The 19,426-nt window shown below is 38.9% G+C and overlaps 1 protein-coding gene across 5 annotated transcripts in view; it reads right to left on the bottom strand.

Annotated features, from left to right (window-relative positions):
* Nucleotides 1–19,426, bottom strand: part of EPS8 (EGFR pathway substrate 8, signaling adaptor) — a 138,283-nt gene that overhangs the window by 54,194 nt on the left and 64,663 nt on the right. For all 5 annotated transcript variants that reach the window (XM_087764949.1, XM_087764950.1, XM_087764951.1 and 2 more), the window contains one exon: nucleotides 358–448. In XM_087764949.1, coding sequence (XP_087621075.1) covers nucleotides 358–419 — 62 coding nt within the window. In that variant the 5' untranslated portion in view covers nucleotides 420–448. The remainder of the gene's footprint in view (nucleotides 1–357; nucleotides 449–19,426) is intronic.

The raw sequence follows: 19,426 nt of genomic DNA on the forward strand, positions 1-19,426 counted from the left end.
CCTCAACTTCTATGCATAAAAATGCATTCACTCAGAGCTAACCTTAAACATGTCAGGTATATGAAGACCTCTCTGAGTAATGTAATAAGTATGCTACGGCTACGGCAATTTATTTTTCTGTTCCAGATGATTCCGTTCAGTAATAAAGCTTTACCCTTACACTATACAAAATCAGTCAGATGATATCTGTCAGTTTGGTTACATGGTTTGGAAACTGCACATTCTTTTACAGAAACTGCCTTTGCATTATTCCTATGGGATCTAATAATTATAGTTCTATCAAAAATGAAAGTGTAAAGAAGAAAATACAACACTATTTTTTGTTCATAAAAGGAAAAATCAAAGGCATAACCTTACTTCATTTGAGGAAAATAACTTCCATATCCACCGGGAGGGGTGTTTGATATATGTCCATTCATTCTTATCGTCACTTACTGAGGGAAACAATCTGGGAAAAGAAACAACAGCATATGAATTAAAGTCTCTTAAAAGATGAAGATTTAATACAGATGTAATACAAACCTAATGAGAAAATTATGGTTGAAATGGGAAAGGAATTGCATCAACAAGTTCAATTATTTGTATTGCGGTGATGGCTTAAATACCCGTTATGGAACTTCCCCCAATTGCAATTTGATAGTTATTGCTTCAAATAATTTCTAATTCACTGAACAAAGCCATTATTATTGATACAATGGTCTTTAGGAATAGCTTTAGAAATAAAAGGCTGACTAAACAAACAACATCTACTGCAGAAGTGAACAAGATGTTCCCAATGGCAACTTTAAGAGTCAAGCATGCTTGATTTTAACCCCGAATTCATTCTTTCAAATGAAACTTTTAAAATGACCTTTTGATACATATTCTATGAAACTTATCAGCTGAATTGTTAGAAAGGTGCATTATCAAAAAAAGCTATTTTGGGACTAAAAAAGCCTTTTTTTTTTTTTTAAGCAGCATTTAACATCCTGAAAGTTTGGCATGACAAATAAAACCTCTCATATAACAGCAATATTGAAAAAACTGCGATGAAACAATTAAAAGAATGCCTTCTCCCTTTAATAACTTGTCCACTGAAGTTAAAAATGACTCTGGAAAGTGACTTTCATAAGCCCATTAACAATTAACAAATCTCTATTCAAATTTACCATGGGCAAATATTCTTTCATTTATACATATATGGGTAATATATATTTGAATATTTCTCTACATCTCAGTCATTAAACAGAAAAAAGATTTCTTTTAACTCTGCAAAATAGTCAAAAGTACGTCAGATAAAATTCGTACCTAACAAAAGCTCCAGTTCCAAAGTAAGCGCAACCTGCTTTGTTGTACTAGAGCTACCTTGCAAACAGCTTATCTTCTGGATCACCAAGTCAGCTTACTCCCTCACTTCAACTGTTCTTCTCCTGTTTTACAAAGAAGCAGCAGCTGATTGACCTACAGTACATATGGTATTTTGTATCCACATACGTTCTGCTACTTTCTTCTGTCACGCAAAAATACAGCCACAATCAAATTCTGTTCTCAGCTCTCAAGTCTTCTGTCATTTCAAGAGATGTACAAGCTCCTTTTGGTCTTCTGTACTGAAAACAGAGTAATTTTTATACCTTTCTGAGGAACACCTGACATCTACCTGCGACGCAGTTAGCAAAGCTAACTAGAACCAAGCTGCATTGATTACGTGCCAGATGTAATCATGTGGAAGCATAGCATTGCCTTTAGTGAGCGCATACTTTGTAATCTGGCTTAGAAGCTTTCTTTTTAAAAAAAAATTTCTTTTAAATCTTAGATTGCTCCTTGCAAAGCATCTTTACTGACATATCCATGTTTTACTTCCATTTCTCCTGCACATCCCCACGAATATATCACATATCCAACTTGGTAGCCTGTTTGGCTGCTCTAAGCCACTTTTTATAGAGTGCAGTACTTAGCAGCTGTCTCCAATAAATTACTATCTGTGCCAAATGCTGCTCAATTCATTAGCAATTACAACTCTTGGGAAGCATCCTGAAATTGTCCCATGACTTGAAAGAATAAAAATATTCATTTTCTCAGCAGAATCTGCCAGGTCACTGTGCACTCCTTGTTCCGTTTCAGCAACTGCATGGACCAGAGCTACTCAGAGTGCACAGCTCACGCTGCCATTAAGCTGTTCAACACTTCCTATCAGCTATTAATTCTTATAATCGGCAACCGTTTTGCTACCCTGCTTAACAGCTTACCCTGTAATTAGCTTCCCAAGAGTGACCAGATCCAAAAACCTCCCACAAACTATGTCCATTGCGTTTCAGTATTCCCCTCACTTCCTCTACTTTCCATACACACTTTTATAAAGATAACACTTATTTAATAATTCTATTTGTCATACCCTTTTATCATTTGTGATTTTTTTCATGGCCCTATTTATAACGAATTCCGCAACTATCTGCTTTAAAGTAAGATCTAGAAAAAAAATTGGTTTTAGATTCCCTCAAAATTATTTCACTCCTCTGACATCTTAATCTGACAAATACTTGATTTGTTATTTGAACTCCACTTTTATGAAAGTGGTGAAACAGATATTTTAAGTAAAAGGAGTGTAATATATTAGAACTTAAAGCTTCAGTCTTTGAAGTCAGCATAACATACCGAGTTTTAAAGCAGCAATGAAGCTGAACAGCAGATTTTCACATTAAGGGAAGAAAACGTATCTCATGACTAAATACTTGCCCATTGTAAGGCATAACACCACTTAGAGTAAATATAAAAAGCTTTAAAATTATATTTGGAATCAAGTGATCATGAAAATCTGAAGTCAGAAATTTTGTCTGTTTTTTCAAAAAACAAACAAACAAATCAGCTTTTCTGCCAAGTAAGCACAAAAGTTTTACTGAGTTTTAGCTGATATGCAAACAAAACACCACTTGCTATTTGGTAGTTGAGTAAAGCCAACCATATTTCCTGTTCCTTATGCAATTTTCCACTGTGAAAAAAAAAATCAAGTGCTTTTGAAATGCCAAGACAACTACTTTGACGTGACAATTTCAAGAGGCTATGCAATGCTTCTATCCCTTAGTTCAAGAAAGCTCCTGAATATGAATACAAACAAACCTTTTACAGTCATTATTTATAATTAGGCCAAATATTTATAACAGCATCAAAAAGCTACTCCTAATTCCCCAAAATTATCAGGCAATTTCATCTCTTTCAACCTAAATGTTTCCCCAAAAAAAATGTTTTAGGAAAACACTTTGAAATTTTTATTCAGTGCATGATGGAGAGAAGAGAAAAAACATTAAAGGATAACAGAATGTGCAGTGCTTAGTTTATTATTCACTTATGCTGCCTTCTCTGCTGTATTTCTCATCTCAAATGCTCTTTCATCTCTTACAACCAGTCCTGTAGCAAAAGTCAGCCCATGCACACTGCGAAGCCATTGTCATCCAGGAGTCTATTAATAAACTCCGCTTCCTCTTTAACCTTCCCTTTCACCGCAGCCCAGCAGTTCACAGCAACATACACTGGTGTCCTAGACTTTAAGATAAACATCCTTCAAAATTAACTGTATGATCCCTCTTTAGTCGGTTCTGAAGTATCAACAGTTTACTTGTGAATATGCTCAAGAATGTTCATGTCTTTCTCAGGATCTTGAAAAGACATCATGCCTACTCTGAACAAGACATATGTAAAAACAGGAAACCAAAACAAGAATTTAAGAAGAAAAGAATAATAAGAAAATAGCTAAAATAATAAGAAATAATAAGATAAATATTAAGATGCTTAAATATATTAAAATAATGTTTCATTAAAAACAGTAAGAAAACAGTTATAAACAGGAAATGCCTAAAAACAAATAAATACTAAATTCTCTTCCCCTAATATCAGAGGCTGAACAAAAAGAAATCCACCTAGGACTTCACTGCTGCCATCAGTTTTATTTTTGAAGGGACTCTAGCATATTGATAGTAAGCAGCAACATAAATAAGAAAGGTCCAGCCTTTATAACAAAAAAACCACTTCTGGACAGATATACTTTGGTTCTTTACTAGTCAACAGTTACAGGTGGTCTAATCCCAAACATAGGGAGTATTATAGCACTATACAACATGATTACATTGGTCATAAATATTCATTTAAAAAAATGCCCAAATGCTAAAATACTCTTCGCCTTCCCTACCTTGTAGCACAGCTGCCTAATGAAAGCAATACAATCGGTGTGCAACAACAAGCTGACACACTGACAACTCACATGCCCTGCCATTTAATTTCCTAGTAGGAGTTTGAAAGTAACAAAATCCCTCAATTTATTTAAAAAAAACCACCAACACCTTTTCTAGAAGGACAGAGCTGTCTCATTAAAAAAAATGAGATATTCCAGAGACCCATGCACTTTTCCGCTAATCCTGCATCAATCAGTCCCACCCAGCGACAGATCACAATATCAGATGGAAAAAAGAAGAACAGGTTAATGCCGTGAGTATTTTAGAAATGATGCCGGGGGCAGGGAGCGGGAAGAGTTAAGGAGAGGAGGATGCAGGGGAAGGAAAAGGAAGGTCAAGAATGGCTGGAACAATAATTATCTACCGATTAAGAAAATGTTATTAGTAACAAGTCATTTTTAACACATGCCCCAAAAAACCCCAAGAATTCTTCTCCAGCTAGATAGCAGGCACAGGCTGTAACTCCAGCCTAAACAAAAACAAGTGGACTATTACAAGTTAACACTTATCTGTAGCAGATCTGACAGTGTAGCAATGTCAGAAAAGGACACGCTTTCTCCACCCTTTCCCTTTTTAAAATATTGTGGAACAACAAAAACAACAAAAAATCAGATGTATCCATGCTACACTGTAACTCACTATGCATTCAATAGAAATGTCTCTTATTGCTATTCCACAGCAATCAGTACTGCTATTCTACAGAACATAGAAAAACTATTTAACTTGCTGCATGACTTACTATTTTTCATTTGTTTCTTCCCAAACCTCACCCTGTTCACCCCCACACACCTTCCTTCCTCATGCTAAATTTTTGAATAGTTATTACTTTTAACCCCCTTGTTTCCCCATGCCGAGGTAATTTCTTTAGTTATTCCTTATGTTCTTGTATTTTGGTGTCTTCTCCTCTTGTGTCTACCTTGTTGTTCTGACCCAACGATCTCCTATTTGTATCTTCACTCCAGCCACAGATTTTACAAATGAGAAATTCCTGACAGAAACAGGTCCCACGGAGTCAGATGAAATGTTGCTGCTGCCCTCTGCTTCGGGACTAGCTTCAGACAATAACCAAGAGCAAACACGAGTTCTGCTGGCTGTTCAACATCTTGCCTCGAGATAAACACCAAGATGCACGTGCATGCATAAGTAAGCATTACTTCGGAAATGATCACTAGGGATTTTCCATCCTCGGTACATTGATATCAGAATTTCTCTGAGATGAAGTGCTACCAGTTGGGCTGATGGCAGCTTTGTACTATAATGTTTTCCATTTTCTATTAAGGGGATTGGAGCATTCAAAGGCTGGTCAAAAAGATGACAGCAAAAATCACACAGAAAATTGAAAGCTAGACCCTAGAAGTCATGCAGTTTCAAGACAAAACATTTGGACTTCATTCACCACCGCTGTGGCTGTTGTCCCCTTTGCCTCTTTCAAGCCACTCTTTATTAATGAGGGGGCTGAAGCTTTCTGGGAAAGGAATAGGTACTCCAGTGTACACTCCCGTGTCCAAGCATCAAGACTTCAAGCAAACATGTTAATACAATGGCCACAATAAATAACCCTGAAAATGTTGTTACATTCAGGTCTTCTCTGAATTCAGAGCAGTTGTCCAGCATGGCCATTAGCGCTAATTACACTGCATCTTAGTTTATACAAATCTGCACCGAGTTGCATCCTGTGTTTAGATTTTAGTGCATCCCCAAACAGCCCTTCTGCTGGATGTGACATTAGCTAACGGGGGTTCCTGCTAAAGAAACCTGCGGGTGGGGAGGAAAGGACTGGATGTGCTCCCCTCTCCCCCTTGAATTTCACTCCTTATAGAAAGCTGAACTTAAACCCAGAATATTTTTTACCAGTTTGTCTAAGGGGGCAGAGGGGCAGGAGCATTTCAAGAAACTAATGACTGTGACAAACAAATGAATACGGTTCAGGCCAGGCAGGGGACAACACCACACAGCAGGGGACACAGCATTGCCCAGGAGGAGGGATTTGTAAGTGTATTCACCTCCACCTCCACAGAGGAGTGCAGCAGATGAGCTCAGTCAATGCTGCTTTTTCCAGTTTCAAAAAGTGTTTTGATTTTCATTGACGCTTTCTGAAATCTAGTATTTTTCCTCAGTCCTTCAGTAGAAGGAATACACTAAATTCATCAGCAGTATTCCTTTCAGCAGGAGGGACAGGATAAATTGATTAAGAAAATTTGGTGACATAATTATCAATCAAAGTAGGAGACTCAATACGTTAATTCAAGACCAGTCTTCAGAGCAAGAATTGTTAGCTAAAAGAGAAGCTTTCTGTTGGGAGAACTAGTAAGATAAAAAATGCCCTTTAAATCTTTTTCCTACTATGATATTTTCCAGCAATTCACTGTTAAGGAGATATTGTAACAATACAATTAAGATAGGTATCTTCTATTTTGAGAAAGGGGAGAAATATGAAGACCAACGCGAAGAACAGAATGAATAAACTTCAGATAGATCCTGTTCATAGATTTAGCTCCTATTATTGCCACACTAATAAAGACGCTGCTTGAAAACAAGTTCTTATTCTGGCATGGCAACCTATTTCCATTCATTTCACTTAGGTCTGGGCCATGATTTATAATTAACTGTATTGAAAGAAAATAAAACAGCTTTACAGATACAAAAGCTTCAAAGACTTAAAATCCTTATTGCAACAAAGGAAAGTTAATAAATATGCCAAGTGCTAAAGCCACCACTCACTGCTATTTTTAATTAGAGAATTAACCACCTCATCTAAAGCAAGACGAGTATTAATTACAAAGATCAGGATAATTATGCCGACCTTGCAGAAAGTATCACCACAGCTGGAAAACCAGTATCTTGTATAAAAGAAAAAAAAGAAAGAAAAAAAACCCAACCCAAAAAACCCAAACAAAAAACCCTCCACACATACAGAACAGTCTAAAGAGGAAGGTGTCTATGGCACATGAAGGAATTTGTAGGAGGAGGCAGAAAAAGGGGATTATAATGTACCATTAAAATCAGTGTCTCTGGTAAGCCTACCTCAAGTACTTGAAGATGATCAAAGAAACTCTTCCAATGGAAGAGGTCATGGATTTAGAGAGCCACTGGCATACTGCACCAGAGCTTACTTTGGCACCTCACCTACAGCGCCCAGGAATCCCTGTGCACCCATGTGGACTTGCACAAAGGACACTGGGAAAACATTTCCCATGGGACAAGCCCTAGCACCACCACTAACTTCTCCCTTCCAGTGTTCAAGGAAGAGCTATAAGAGAGTTGCAAGAGAGAAAGCTAAGAACTAAAATTCTATTTGAGTTTAATATTTATTGAAATTCAGAGCAGTGGTTCTCAATTCGCACTTGACTTTGAAGGCTACTGCTCTTATTTCAGACCTGAGGGAGGGCCCAGGTGCCTGGAAAGTGTCTACTTTATTTTTTTCCCCCAAGTACAGTAGTGAGCCAGCAAAGGATACTATTTTTACTTACAAATCTCAATCCCAACATGGCTACAACAGTGCACTCAATATGTCCACCTGAAGAGAGATGTACAATAATTTGTGCTGGTTTGGGTTTTTGGTGGTTTTGTTCCTTGCTCTTTTTTAAAAAAAAGGCAAAACAAAACTGACTTGGAACCACTGGCTGGTCAATACAGCTAACCTAGCACAGATACCACAGTTTTATTCTTCTTCTTCACACTTTCTGTTTTTTTTCATTACTTCTTTTTATTCCTTGTTACATCATACTTCAAATGAGATCATTAGATTTCAAAAGGGCACTCCAGACACTGATTTGAAAGTCAGCTTGCAGTGTACAACCAACAAGCCATCAATTTGACTTTAGAGATGAGAACTTATAAACAATATTATAATACTAGGCTGCATGTTTAGATGGGCCAGCAGAAAACTCAGCAAGAAATAGTGTGCAAAGGGTGCTTTTTTCCAGATGCCATATGAGCATGCTTCCCACCACCCTGAAGACACCACATGTCAAAAAGATCATGAAATTTGGACATACTTTTCCCCTTCATGTTGAAAACAAGCTGTGAGTGTAGCTGATGAAATATTTCTGAACAGTTTCTTGCACTGAAGTGTTTGTGAAAATGTTAAGAACTAGTAAGACTTACTGTAGTGGTACTGCAAGTATATAAAAATGAGCAAGACAATGTCTTTAGGTGTTTTCTGTTGTTTTAAGTAAAGTTTTCCTCTCAGCCTGGCCAAAAAATGAGTGAACTCCCAACATAGTTAAAATACTGCTTGCTGCTGCAAGCTGACCAAATGAAACTGGCTTAACCACCTATCCACACCTACTTGCAAGCTCAAAAGCTGTGTCATGACACACTGTCAATATTAAAATTGGCATGGTAGAGTACATAAAAAAAGCTGAACTGAAACTATATAATGACGTACTCCAAACAGACCATTAAAATTAACATGGAGGAGGAAAAAGGACAGGAACATTCATCAATGCCTCTCTAATTGAGTTTAACAGAACTGCGGCAAGATCTAATTCTTGTTTTCAAAAATTTACTTTCTTCAGTTTTGGTGAAGTTGCCGTATTAGCTTTTATCCTGTAGGCCTTGTAGCCAGACACTGATACTGCAGTTATCATGGTCTCAGACATGGCAACAGATGTCTCCCATTGCAAGGCTTTCTTATTGCTCCCTACTTTCAGTCTAGCTTTATTTAAAAAAAAAAAAAAAAGCCAAACACAAAAAACCCACACAGCTGACATCTATTCTTATTTATTCTTAACAGGGCAGCACGCAGACTAAATCAGGACAAAGGCCCATTTCCATTAAAATCCATCTGCTAGTTACTTAGAAGAACCAATTTCTAGGTTAGTATTAGGTTACAATCTTGAATTAAACAAGACAAAAAAAGTTGAGTAGAAGCAACATCCACTGGTTTCCTGATTATCTTAAACACTCAGGCTCCATACTATTGTGGACCACCCTTTGATGGTATCCTTTGATGATATGGACCCAGCATCATTTATGAAATCTTGATGTCTTCCACCAATAAAGTGCTCTGAATGCCAATTTGTCTGAAAAGCCTCAAACTTTACTATGGGAAGGGTTCATACTCTGTAGCTTACTCTAAGATTTACATTTTCTATAAAGTGCAAAACAAAAAAGGCAGTTTCCATGCAGTTCAGTGAAAACAGAGAAGGCTATGTTTAATGAAAGTGAACAAATACGTAAGATTTAAAAGTTATTGATCAGACCACAGCAAATTTGCAATGCTGAGCTGATTGATAAACTCACAGTGGAGCTCAATAGCAAAACTAAAACTTTTCTTTTAAAACTTGATAAATAAGCACATGCTATTCTAATAATGCTGATTAACTCTTCAAAATTCCCTATTAAGAAAGGCCTAAGTCAAATAATGTGCAAATAAGGCAGCAAATGAAGCTTCACAAGGCTGATATGCAAAAGCTCATGACTTTAGGTAACATGATTTAAAACAAACACCACCATCACAAGTTTGGGGGATTAAACAAGATTTTAATGCTAGAAAAGTTAGTAGAGTGTTCATAATCTCAGAAGTAATTTAAAATATTCCCCTAATATTTTTCAGTGTATTTACAACATCGTGTATACATGAAAGTATTAAATTAACATGTGATACCTGGAAAGTATTTGAATTAATTCCAAATCTAGTCAGCACGTCTCCTAAAAGGGACCAGGTTTTCATTTGTCATGGACACATAAAACACATAAGAAGTAGAATTTGTCCTCAAAGTTATGCTGTTATGAAGCTGTAGTGTGTAGCAGCAACATTGCCAATACCTGAGACTCAAACCTCCATGCCCTACCTCGGCACGGAGGTTTGACTCTGAAGCCAGTTTATAGACACTAACAACAGAAAACCGTATGTTATCTTTAAAACTTACCCTGTGTTGCAGGAATCCTATTTCTTTCAAACTCAGGGGCCTAAGAAAATTACTTTGTCTTTAATCGAGGGGGGAAAATGCTGCTCCTGAAAGTTGGTATCTAAGTTGCCATCGAGTCACTCAATTGATCACTACCTCTTGTGTTTTTCATTAATAGTAGGAGACATCGTGAGAAGGGGCCTAGATACAGTGTCCACATAGTAAGGTAACAAAAAAACCAAAACCATAGGGACTCTGAAAATAAGTCAGAAGAGAGAAAAGGCAGAAGAAAACAAAATTAATTTTTAAAGACAATTGGAGAATAAGTTGCACTATAAGCTATTTTAAGACCTAGCATCAGCAGTCACTGAGTTTTCCAAACCCTGTTCAGTTTTCCTATCTATGAAAGAAAGAACTCCTATCACCATCACTCAGGGGTGCCAAGTGAACCAATTGAGATATTCAATTTAATACTGTCAAAAATACAATTATTTCATTGTCACTGGAAAATACGCACTGGAAAAAAATATGTTTTTCAAGGGAACGTTACTTTTTCTTTTTTTCCTTTCCACTTGAAATACCTCCTTGATACCAATCAGGTAATCTAAAATCATTTCCCACCCCATAGCAGAGTGGAGTAATGTAGAAATATGAGAAGAGCTGTGTGAGTTGTTCGCTTGTACAGAATTGTGAAGTCAAGTGGCCAGTCTCTCCATATCATACAGCATTTCCCTGATATTTTTCCTTCTGAACCATGAATTTGAAACAATAAACTTCAAGGACAACTTCCCCTCACCTAGGGTTAAAAACAGGCATATGACTGCGCAGTAAAATGCATGACCTTGAACACAGCCTACGCAGTTCTCAGCACTTTCAGACATGCAATAACTCACCTGCATCCAAACATCAGCTGGAGATGCTTGTTTGGGTCACCAAAAATCTTGAGCATCAATTTTCGTTTGCATTAATGCGCACATAACCCGAAGAGATTATATTGCAATTCAGCAAGTAAACAAAAGGCACTATCTTAAACATCTAAGCATAACTGATCAGTCCACATTGGGGCTACAATTATTCAGTACAAAGCGATTCAACTGTAAAAGAACTTACTGAACTGAGGTCACAGCTGAATGCAGACACACCCCGCCGCGGTATTAACAGTGCACTTCCGTAACTCAGCATTTTTTCATGGAAGAAAATAGACTGAACAACGACAGATTCCACAATTTGTGGGAAGAAAATTAATTTAAACTTTTGGCGTTTCAGGTTTCTGATTTTATAGTTTAAATTATTTACGTTTCTCTGTACAGATACAATTTTCTCCTCCATTAATCTGGGCCAAGCCCTTCCTTTACATGCATTACAATAATGAAAACATATATTCAACTAATGTCAAATTTTTGAGTTTTGGGTTTTTTTGGGGGTTTTTTTGGTGCTTTTTTTTTTTTTAAAATCTGATCAAATGCAGAAACGTTATTTTTTTCCTAATCAATTAACAAATTCACATTTGCAAAAACAGTCTCTGATGTGAATGCCCAGGCTTGGCAAGTTACAGGCTTGACTTTTAGAAATAAAAGTATATACTTTTTAAAATTTCAATGCCCCTATAATGACATACTAGGTTTCCAGCAAACATCCAGTGATTAAAGATGACAAAATTAGAAACCTTTATAAAAGGAAAATTATAATCAGTACAACATGGTTTTGGCTGTAGCTATCTCTAATTGCAGAGTTTGAATTTTCACATATCACAAGAAAATTTTGTCCAGAAATTTGTCATTGCTGGCTACCAAGCCAAATTTAACAAGCTATCACTAGAAAGGTATTCTGAAATACTGCAACCAGGTATTTTATTGCAATTTGCTCATTCATTGAATTGAAAACATTTTGCTGAGGCATTTCCAATGTCAAGTTTTTTTTAAACTGACATCAGATAGGTTCCCAATGGAAACCTCATTCTGGGACAGGAGCCCAATATACCCTGCTCCCAGGAAACCTCAGAGGAGCTCTATTTTTTGGAAAGTTCCCACAGGTTTTGAAGGAAGGTAACTCTCAAAAATCTTCCAGAATATGGATTTACTGTTCTCCACTCAGTTCTTTTATTAGAAATAAGCTTGTGTGAAATAAGTGTGGGTGGGAAGGTGGAGGGAAGAAAGGGAAGGAGCTAAAAAAGCCATATGCGGTAATGCTTTTTGATCTTTTCCTGCTTGGAGGGGTGACGGATGGGGCTGGGGAAATCTGAGTGCACCATTCATTTCCATGCACTTCAAAAATTGTTCTAGAGCTGATTCTAGTGATCTTGACATGATGTAAGAAATACCCATCTAAAATCTTTTTTCAAAGCTATGGTTACCCTCCTACAGAGCTAAGAAAGTATTAAATAATCTCTTTACCTTTCAAGATGAGTCACTACTTTATGGAGATGTTGCACAAATTATAGTCATTGGAGATACTATAAGTTGGTTGGAGTTTTCTTTGTTGTCTTTTTTTTTTTTTCCCCCAGAAAAGCACATTTGGGCCACTCCATATCTCTTTGGTACCTCTAATAAATGATACTGAAAAGAACTGCCAGACTTCACAGGCTGCTCAACTTTCAATAGCAATGATACCACCATAAAGTGAGTTACACCTTCAATTGAAATAAGAAGGACTATGCATGGAAACAGTCCTTAAAGCAATGAATGTTATCTTAAGAACTATTTTCCACAAGGCCCTTATCCTCCTGGTTACACCCATGTGGCTAGAATACATGTAGAGCCCTGCAAAAGAGGCTACAGAGAAGGCAAAGGCATCCACAGAAAAATTTTGAAGGATGAAGGCCTATATAAATAGAGCTTTCTCCCACATTATTGGCAACTAAGAAATCCTGTTTATTACAAAACTTCACCAGCTCCTCGCCAATGATTAAATCTTGTTTATAGAGCTCTGAGTTACCTATACTGTTACACATTTTCTATTTGATGAGATTGAGAAGGATATTTTTTCCTTTTCCAGAAGGCACACTAAATAAACTTTAAACTCATACCCAGTTTCAAAGGAAAAATATTTGTCCTACACAAAGCCTCCATTCAGAGTCCCTGTTTTTACTACAGTAAGAAAAATAGCTGTGCCCTGGATAATTTGTTCATGTATGCCAATAAAAGCACATTGGATTAGAGCCAGCACTTCTAGCAAGCACCCAAAGACTTCCGAAATCCTATGGAAAGCAGAACCCTTTTTTCTCTACTTACACTTTGTCTATTCGCCATTCCCAGTACTTATTACTTGTTTTCATTACATATGTCTTTATATTACTGTAAGAAGCAACTAAAAGAAGAAAGTAAGACTAAAGAATAAAAGCAAAGCTTTTAAAGAAGCTCTTTTATGAAAAAACTTTCAGATATCTTTAGACAATGTTTAAACTGTTAAGCATGTACTCTTTTGAACTCCACTCTAATTAAAAATTATAAAAGAGACTAAAGTATATTCATGTTTTAGAGGTATAAAGAATTAAGAAACATACTGACATAGATGCTTAGGTATCTATGCTTTCATGCAGGACTCTGATCAAGATGCTTGCTGCTTAACCTAGGGCAGGTCTGTGGCAGAGCCAGGGTATAAAAGAACCTGGAGAAAATTCTCGCGAAGTTATTCAGATCACAGTGGGATCTGTGGGAGCACATGCATATGTGGGAGCACATGCATATGTGCTTCCCAAAACCCAATGTTTTTCTAAACAGTTTCCCAAACAACCACACAAAATGGGGCTGAAAAGGAAGGAAGTCGTCTCCCTTCCTTAAGGCAGGAGCAACTGTGCCAAGGTACTTCCCAAAAGGTAGTACTTCCCAACCTCTTCCTTGAGCCACTAGTGAGAGAGGCTGAAAATCAAGCCTGGGGAAACCCAGGGACTCATTAGCCTTACTCTGAAAAAGTTTTTCTCAATAAATAATCTAAATCCTTGTTGCAATTTAAACTCACTTGATATTGTTTCTATCCACAGCATAGCCAAGAACTACATTAGATTCTTAATTTTAGAAAAAGAAAAAAAAAGATAACAACAACACGCATCCAATCAGTGTTAAAATGGGCTTATAAAAATATCCTGTTCCTCAGTCTTATTTGATAAAGATAGTTGGCTTCCTGCTACCTCCTCTCTCTTTTATAACTTATCACTCATGTCAACACTGCAATAGGCCTACAAGGATGTCGTCTCATGCGTATCATCTCGTATGTTTTTCCAGCTAAGCAATCCAAAGTAAGCAGACGTCAGCTTCTATTTTCCCATAGGAGCCCACAAGGCAAGTTTCAGGGGAAACAATATTACAGTTACTTCATCTATATATTATCTTTCATTATCTCAGTGTTTTTCTAAACCATATCCCCTTGCTTCTTCAACTTTGTATAACCTCTTCTCTTTCCTCATATTGTTTAATTCAGCCTTATGCTTTTCTCCTCCTTTTCCTTTTGTCATGCACATCTACAGCAGACTTTCTGAAACAAAGTAATTCAAGAAAAAATAATCCAACTGCCGCCTCAAAAATAGTTCCTGATGTTGTCCAAAGCCTTTAAGACAGGGATGCAGCTTGCCATCCACACTGTGACTGTCCTTCGTCTCCTGTCTGATTGGGTTGGATGACCACTGAGATAATTAACACTGACAATTGTAAATACTGCCTTTCCCAATGGAAGTAGCAAAAGCATTAGAGGTAGGGGTGTTTTTGTGAATGGATGTGGTAATTTATGTTTCCCAGCTATTGCAATAAGTTTTCTGAAAACTCACAGTCATTCACAGATAGATTTAGGTGAAATAGCAGAAGCAATTACTACTTTAATTGCCTATGCCCTCTTTCTGCATTTACAGGGATACAAAAACGTGACATAAAAATCTCAACTTATCTCTGGGAGCCAGAGTTCAAAATCCAGCACAGAAGAGCAAGCTGCAACTTGCAAGGGTTGAGGTTATGGCCCAAATAAGATTTAGCACAGGGATAAGGCAGTTTACTGGGACAGCAGGCAGGCTGTCAGATGCCCCATCTTTGTCCAGCTACAAAGAGCTTAGATAGTAACCAGGCTACTCACACTTGGGTCACATTCTTAAAATTTTTGCCACAAACCAAGGAGGTAGCTCTTAAGAGACTCCTTACCCCAAACCTGTACTTTGCAAAAAGCCTGCTGAACAGGGGCCTGCTCTCATGTTCCTCAGCCACTTTTTACGCTCTAAGAAACAGACCTAAACAGCTTTTTAAATCTTCTGTTCTTTCCAGACTTGCCTTTACCCGAACACCAGCTACCCATACGTTACTTCACTGACGTGCTAACCCAGTTTTATAGCAAAAAGAGGCCACAACATGATGGGAAACCTCCACAGAGTGCAGTCAGCAGTGCAGACCAGCGAGGATTTTACATCAAAGGTCCCATGTCTGCTGCTGCTGCAACCTGCTGCTGGACACTGTCTGCCAGATGGCAACACAGCAACAGCACCTAGTGTAACTGAAACTCCTCTGGCTTGGTCTGAAATGCTACGTTTTGTCCCCTGTTTCCACAAGCAAGTTAGAGAGATGCAGCCTACTGCTTGAGTAAGACGAGCCTCCCCGGTCCACAGGCCGATTGCCCACCCCACAGCAAAATGGCTCCAGCTGTTCGGGTGTAGCAAGGGCTCGAGTGAGGGTGCACCTTCAGTCACACCTCGAGCTGGTATTTCTGCAGCAATCGGCCCCGTATTGTGCTCAGCACCCTGTTCAGCCCTACAAAGCTGTTTTGTAAATACCTAAGTAACAGCTGGTGATGGTCTGTAAAAACCTCTCCCAAGGCAGAGCTGCCCCACCACTCAGCACCATGCTTCTTTTCCTCTGACCTCCCTTGCTACGGCCCCAAGACCGAGGTCCCCAGGCAGCCACCCCAGCATGGGCCTGGCTCCGCTTCCCGCTAAGCCACCTTCTCCAGAAACGACCCTGTGGGCCACCCACCTCACCCACCCCAGGGATGTCGCGGGTGTTTCCCTCGTCAGCCACGCAGGAGGGCCAGTGGGAGCAAAGCTGCTAATTGGAGTGTTGCATTGCATGGCAGGAACGGAGAGGTCGCCAAATCATTCACTGCCCATGCATAACAAGGTCAATACTCCTAGCCAAAGGTGGCGGCACAATTAATATCTAGCCAAGCCCGCCAAGCCAACTACCTTCATGCCCTTTCTTGAATGGAAAACAGCATGGCTGGAGTCCAGAGCACTGAAGGTGACATTTAGGCAAAATACATATCCAAAAAAATTTGCTTCCTTTGCCATTATTCAGCTTTGTGACTCAGTTCTTCCGAGCGTATGTAAATCTCAGCCAGTGCCAGCCTCTCCGGTGTTGTTAACGGGAGATACACGCACCCATTTTCTCTAAACGAAGTTAGAAAAACGGAATGAGATCGCTGCTGTAATCAGATTGGGAAGGTCAAGGATTACAGAAATTAGAAAGGGAGAAGATCGTTGGATTCAACACTTTTCCTGCTACAAGACCGTCCTCCTGGGCACGAGCTTTCCAGTTTTACTGCTGGAGCAGCACCCCTTGAAAGTCTTGCACCCAAAGGAAAAAAAGTGCAGCTGAGACACGAGAGAGTCCTTCTGCCAGCAGACACATAGTGCTGAGAGCACAACTGTGCTGCCCTTCCCCTCCTACCTGTGCACCCCTGCCACGCTTGCACAGCATGCTTGCTCCTGTCACCCAGAAGTTTCTTTTGTACCTTAGGACAATCCCTCAATTTGGATTCTCACACCTAAGGAGGGTGTGAGAGACCTAAGGCTAAAGGAACGGTAGACTGGGTTTCAGCTCACAGACTTGAGACTTGCATAAAACCAACGCTCATTTAGAGAAAATACTGAGAACTTATTATCCGGGGATGGAGAGAAAGCTCACGCTCTTTTAGGCTCAAATAAGGGCACTTGCAGCCAGTAGTCTCAAAACCCCTTATCATTTCTGAAAGATCGAGCCCTGTTGCCCCCATCTTCCTCATCGCCTCTTTTCCCAGTGAAGGGCATATATCGCTCGGTTTAGGAAAAGTCCCCAGAATCTTTGTATGCTTCTACAAGGAACATATTAGAAAATCATAGATTTCGGGGAGGGAGGGGGATCCTTTATTCTACAAACAGGGAAATCCCAACAGATGTCCTAACATCTTTTCCTGCTGCCCAGATCGATCGGCAAGCACCAGGGGCTCCTGTGTAGTTCACTCCTGCCAAATTTTAGTATTACTTAGCAGATGGCTGCCTCTCACCATGCACAAGGCCTTCCCCTCCCCGGCACTGACCGGTTCCACATCAGCTAGAAGCAGAGGCACCAGTCTGCCAGGCTTCACAACCAGCTCTCTTCACACCTGCACCATCAACAGCGTGGCCCCACTGTCTTGCTCAGGCTTGGTGCAGTCTGGAAGCTCAAAAGATGCTGAACATCCACTTTCCTTTTAATCAGAAGTGGCATCGCAGCCCATAACACATGTGATCAGGCAGCTCTGGCACATGACAAGAAGGACAAAGTGCTCGGGTAACACAAAACCAGTGGCAGTGATGGCTCTCCTTCAAAATTTTGGGCATACATCGTACAGTATCCTCATTCCTGGTAATGAAGTCTAACACACTTAACTGCAGCAGATGACACTTGCACTGAATGGTTAACAAACAAGTCTTTAACGGCTGTAAATTATCCTTAGTACATAAGATAGTAAGGCAGCTCTAATGAGGGAGGAGATGACACACTCTTGGACTTGCTCTTGAAATGGAAATATGTAAAATGCAATGTCATGTAATTTGCACTTCCCTAATATCAGGCTGTTCTTTATCTAATGTTCCTCTGGTCATGTTTTAGTGCACTCCAAGGGGATATTATCCAAAAGGATAAATACACAATGCAGAAAACTAGCCACACGCAATATAAAAACTAATGACAAACTGACCACAAATGCTTTTCCAGAGCTGATTTCCAAAACTGTCCAAGCGGAGGCAAGGAATGGAAGAAATCACTCACTCCTGACTCACGCTGTTGGCCTGAACACGGGGTGGTTCGTTACTCAGAAATGGCATTTGAACATCCCCCTCCCCAGGAGCAGAGTGCTGCAGAGGGGGGAAAAAACATCCACAGCTCCAGATTTGAGGAAGAGGAAAGATTGCACAAAACTTGAGGAATTTGGGATACATTTCAAGCCACAAGAGTAACAAAGGAAATTGTAAGCAGCATAATGATTTTTTTTTATATATTTTTGAATTACCTAGAGAGAACTATATCTCTGCAATGTATTTTGCCTACTGTCCACATCCCACAGAGTTTGGGTTAGCTGTGTTGCTTTATCCCAAGCCTACAAATAAGGCCAGGGAGAAAACCTTGCTACCACTTTATTTTTTGTTCTTTTTTTTAATCCCTGTTAAATTTTAATCCCTGTCTCGTTGCACACAGAAAACAGACCCTTAACATGTGACTGCTAATATAAGAAATATTTGGAGCAACAGTTCAATACTTAAAACCAATTTACAAAAGCAGAAAAAAGAAGTCTTGGAGATTTCTTGGAAACTCTGTTAGAAGATGGAGATGCCATTTAGCAACTATTTTGAAGTGGGATGCAAAGGGTAAAGTCATGACAGTGTACTGAGTCTGAGACTGCCTGGACACTGAAATAGTTATTCAGCCCAGATAATCATTACAAGTCAACTATGAGATAGGCTAACTGACAGCATAAACTAGAAGTGAAAGAAAACTCTAAAAGAAACAGAGCATTATGAAGCTCAAACCAATCTCTTTCCAAATGAAAGCTAGTTTTCCAATTTTTTTCCTTTCTGGAAAGTTTTAGGGGAAGGAGGTGAAAGAACCATAGATCAGTCAGTTGCTCGGCTTCTACTTGTCTTTTTTAAATACTGATTTTGAAAAAGATTCAAATTTTATGAGAATCAAGGCACTCGCATGCACCAAGATGATTCACAGAAGAAAAACACAGCGTGAGTAGTATTTGTGTGTGTAGTAGTGCAGTCAGATGGACACTTTTGTCATCTTTAACACTCACTTCCAAATGCCTCAGTAAATAATTTATTTCACCACAATATGCTCCCAGGATTAAATCGCACACTGTGTAATTTGAGCATTGCTGTTCACAGATCGGTCTGCTCAGAACTCTCAAGATATTACCCTTGCCTGATTAAAAAACCTAAACCAGGAGAGACAATTGGCACTCTCTGAATACTCCAAACTTTAAAAAAAGTTTTAGAAAGGACATTTACTCTTCTCAAAAATTTACAATCCTCCACCTTCATCATCTACTCTTGAAAAATTGCACCCTCCCATGTCTCCTCCCCACTCCCTTTAGATAGGAAGAAAAAAATATCTCAATTGCCAATATCAGGTTGGTCAAGAACAAAACTCAGCTGCC

This window comes from Nipponia nippon, unplaced genomic scaffold (assembly GCF_047370975.1).
Source record: "Nipponia nippon isolate SJK-2023a ecotype South Korea unplaced genomic scaffold, ASM4737097v1 scaffold_3, whole genome shotgun sequence".
NCBI classification, from domain to species: Eukaryota; Metazoa; Chordata; class Aves; order Pelecaniformes; family Threskiornithidae; genus Nipponia; species Nipponia nippon.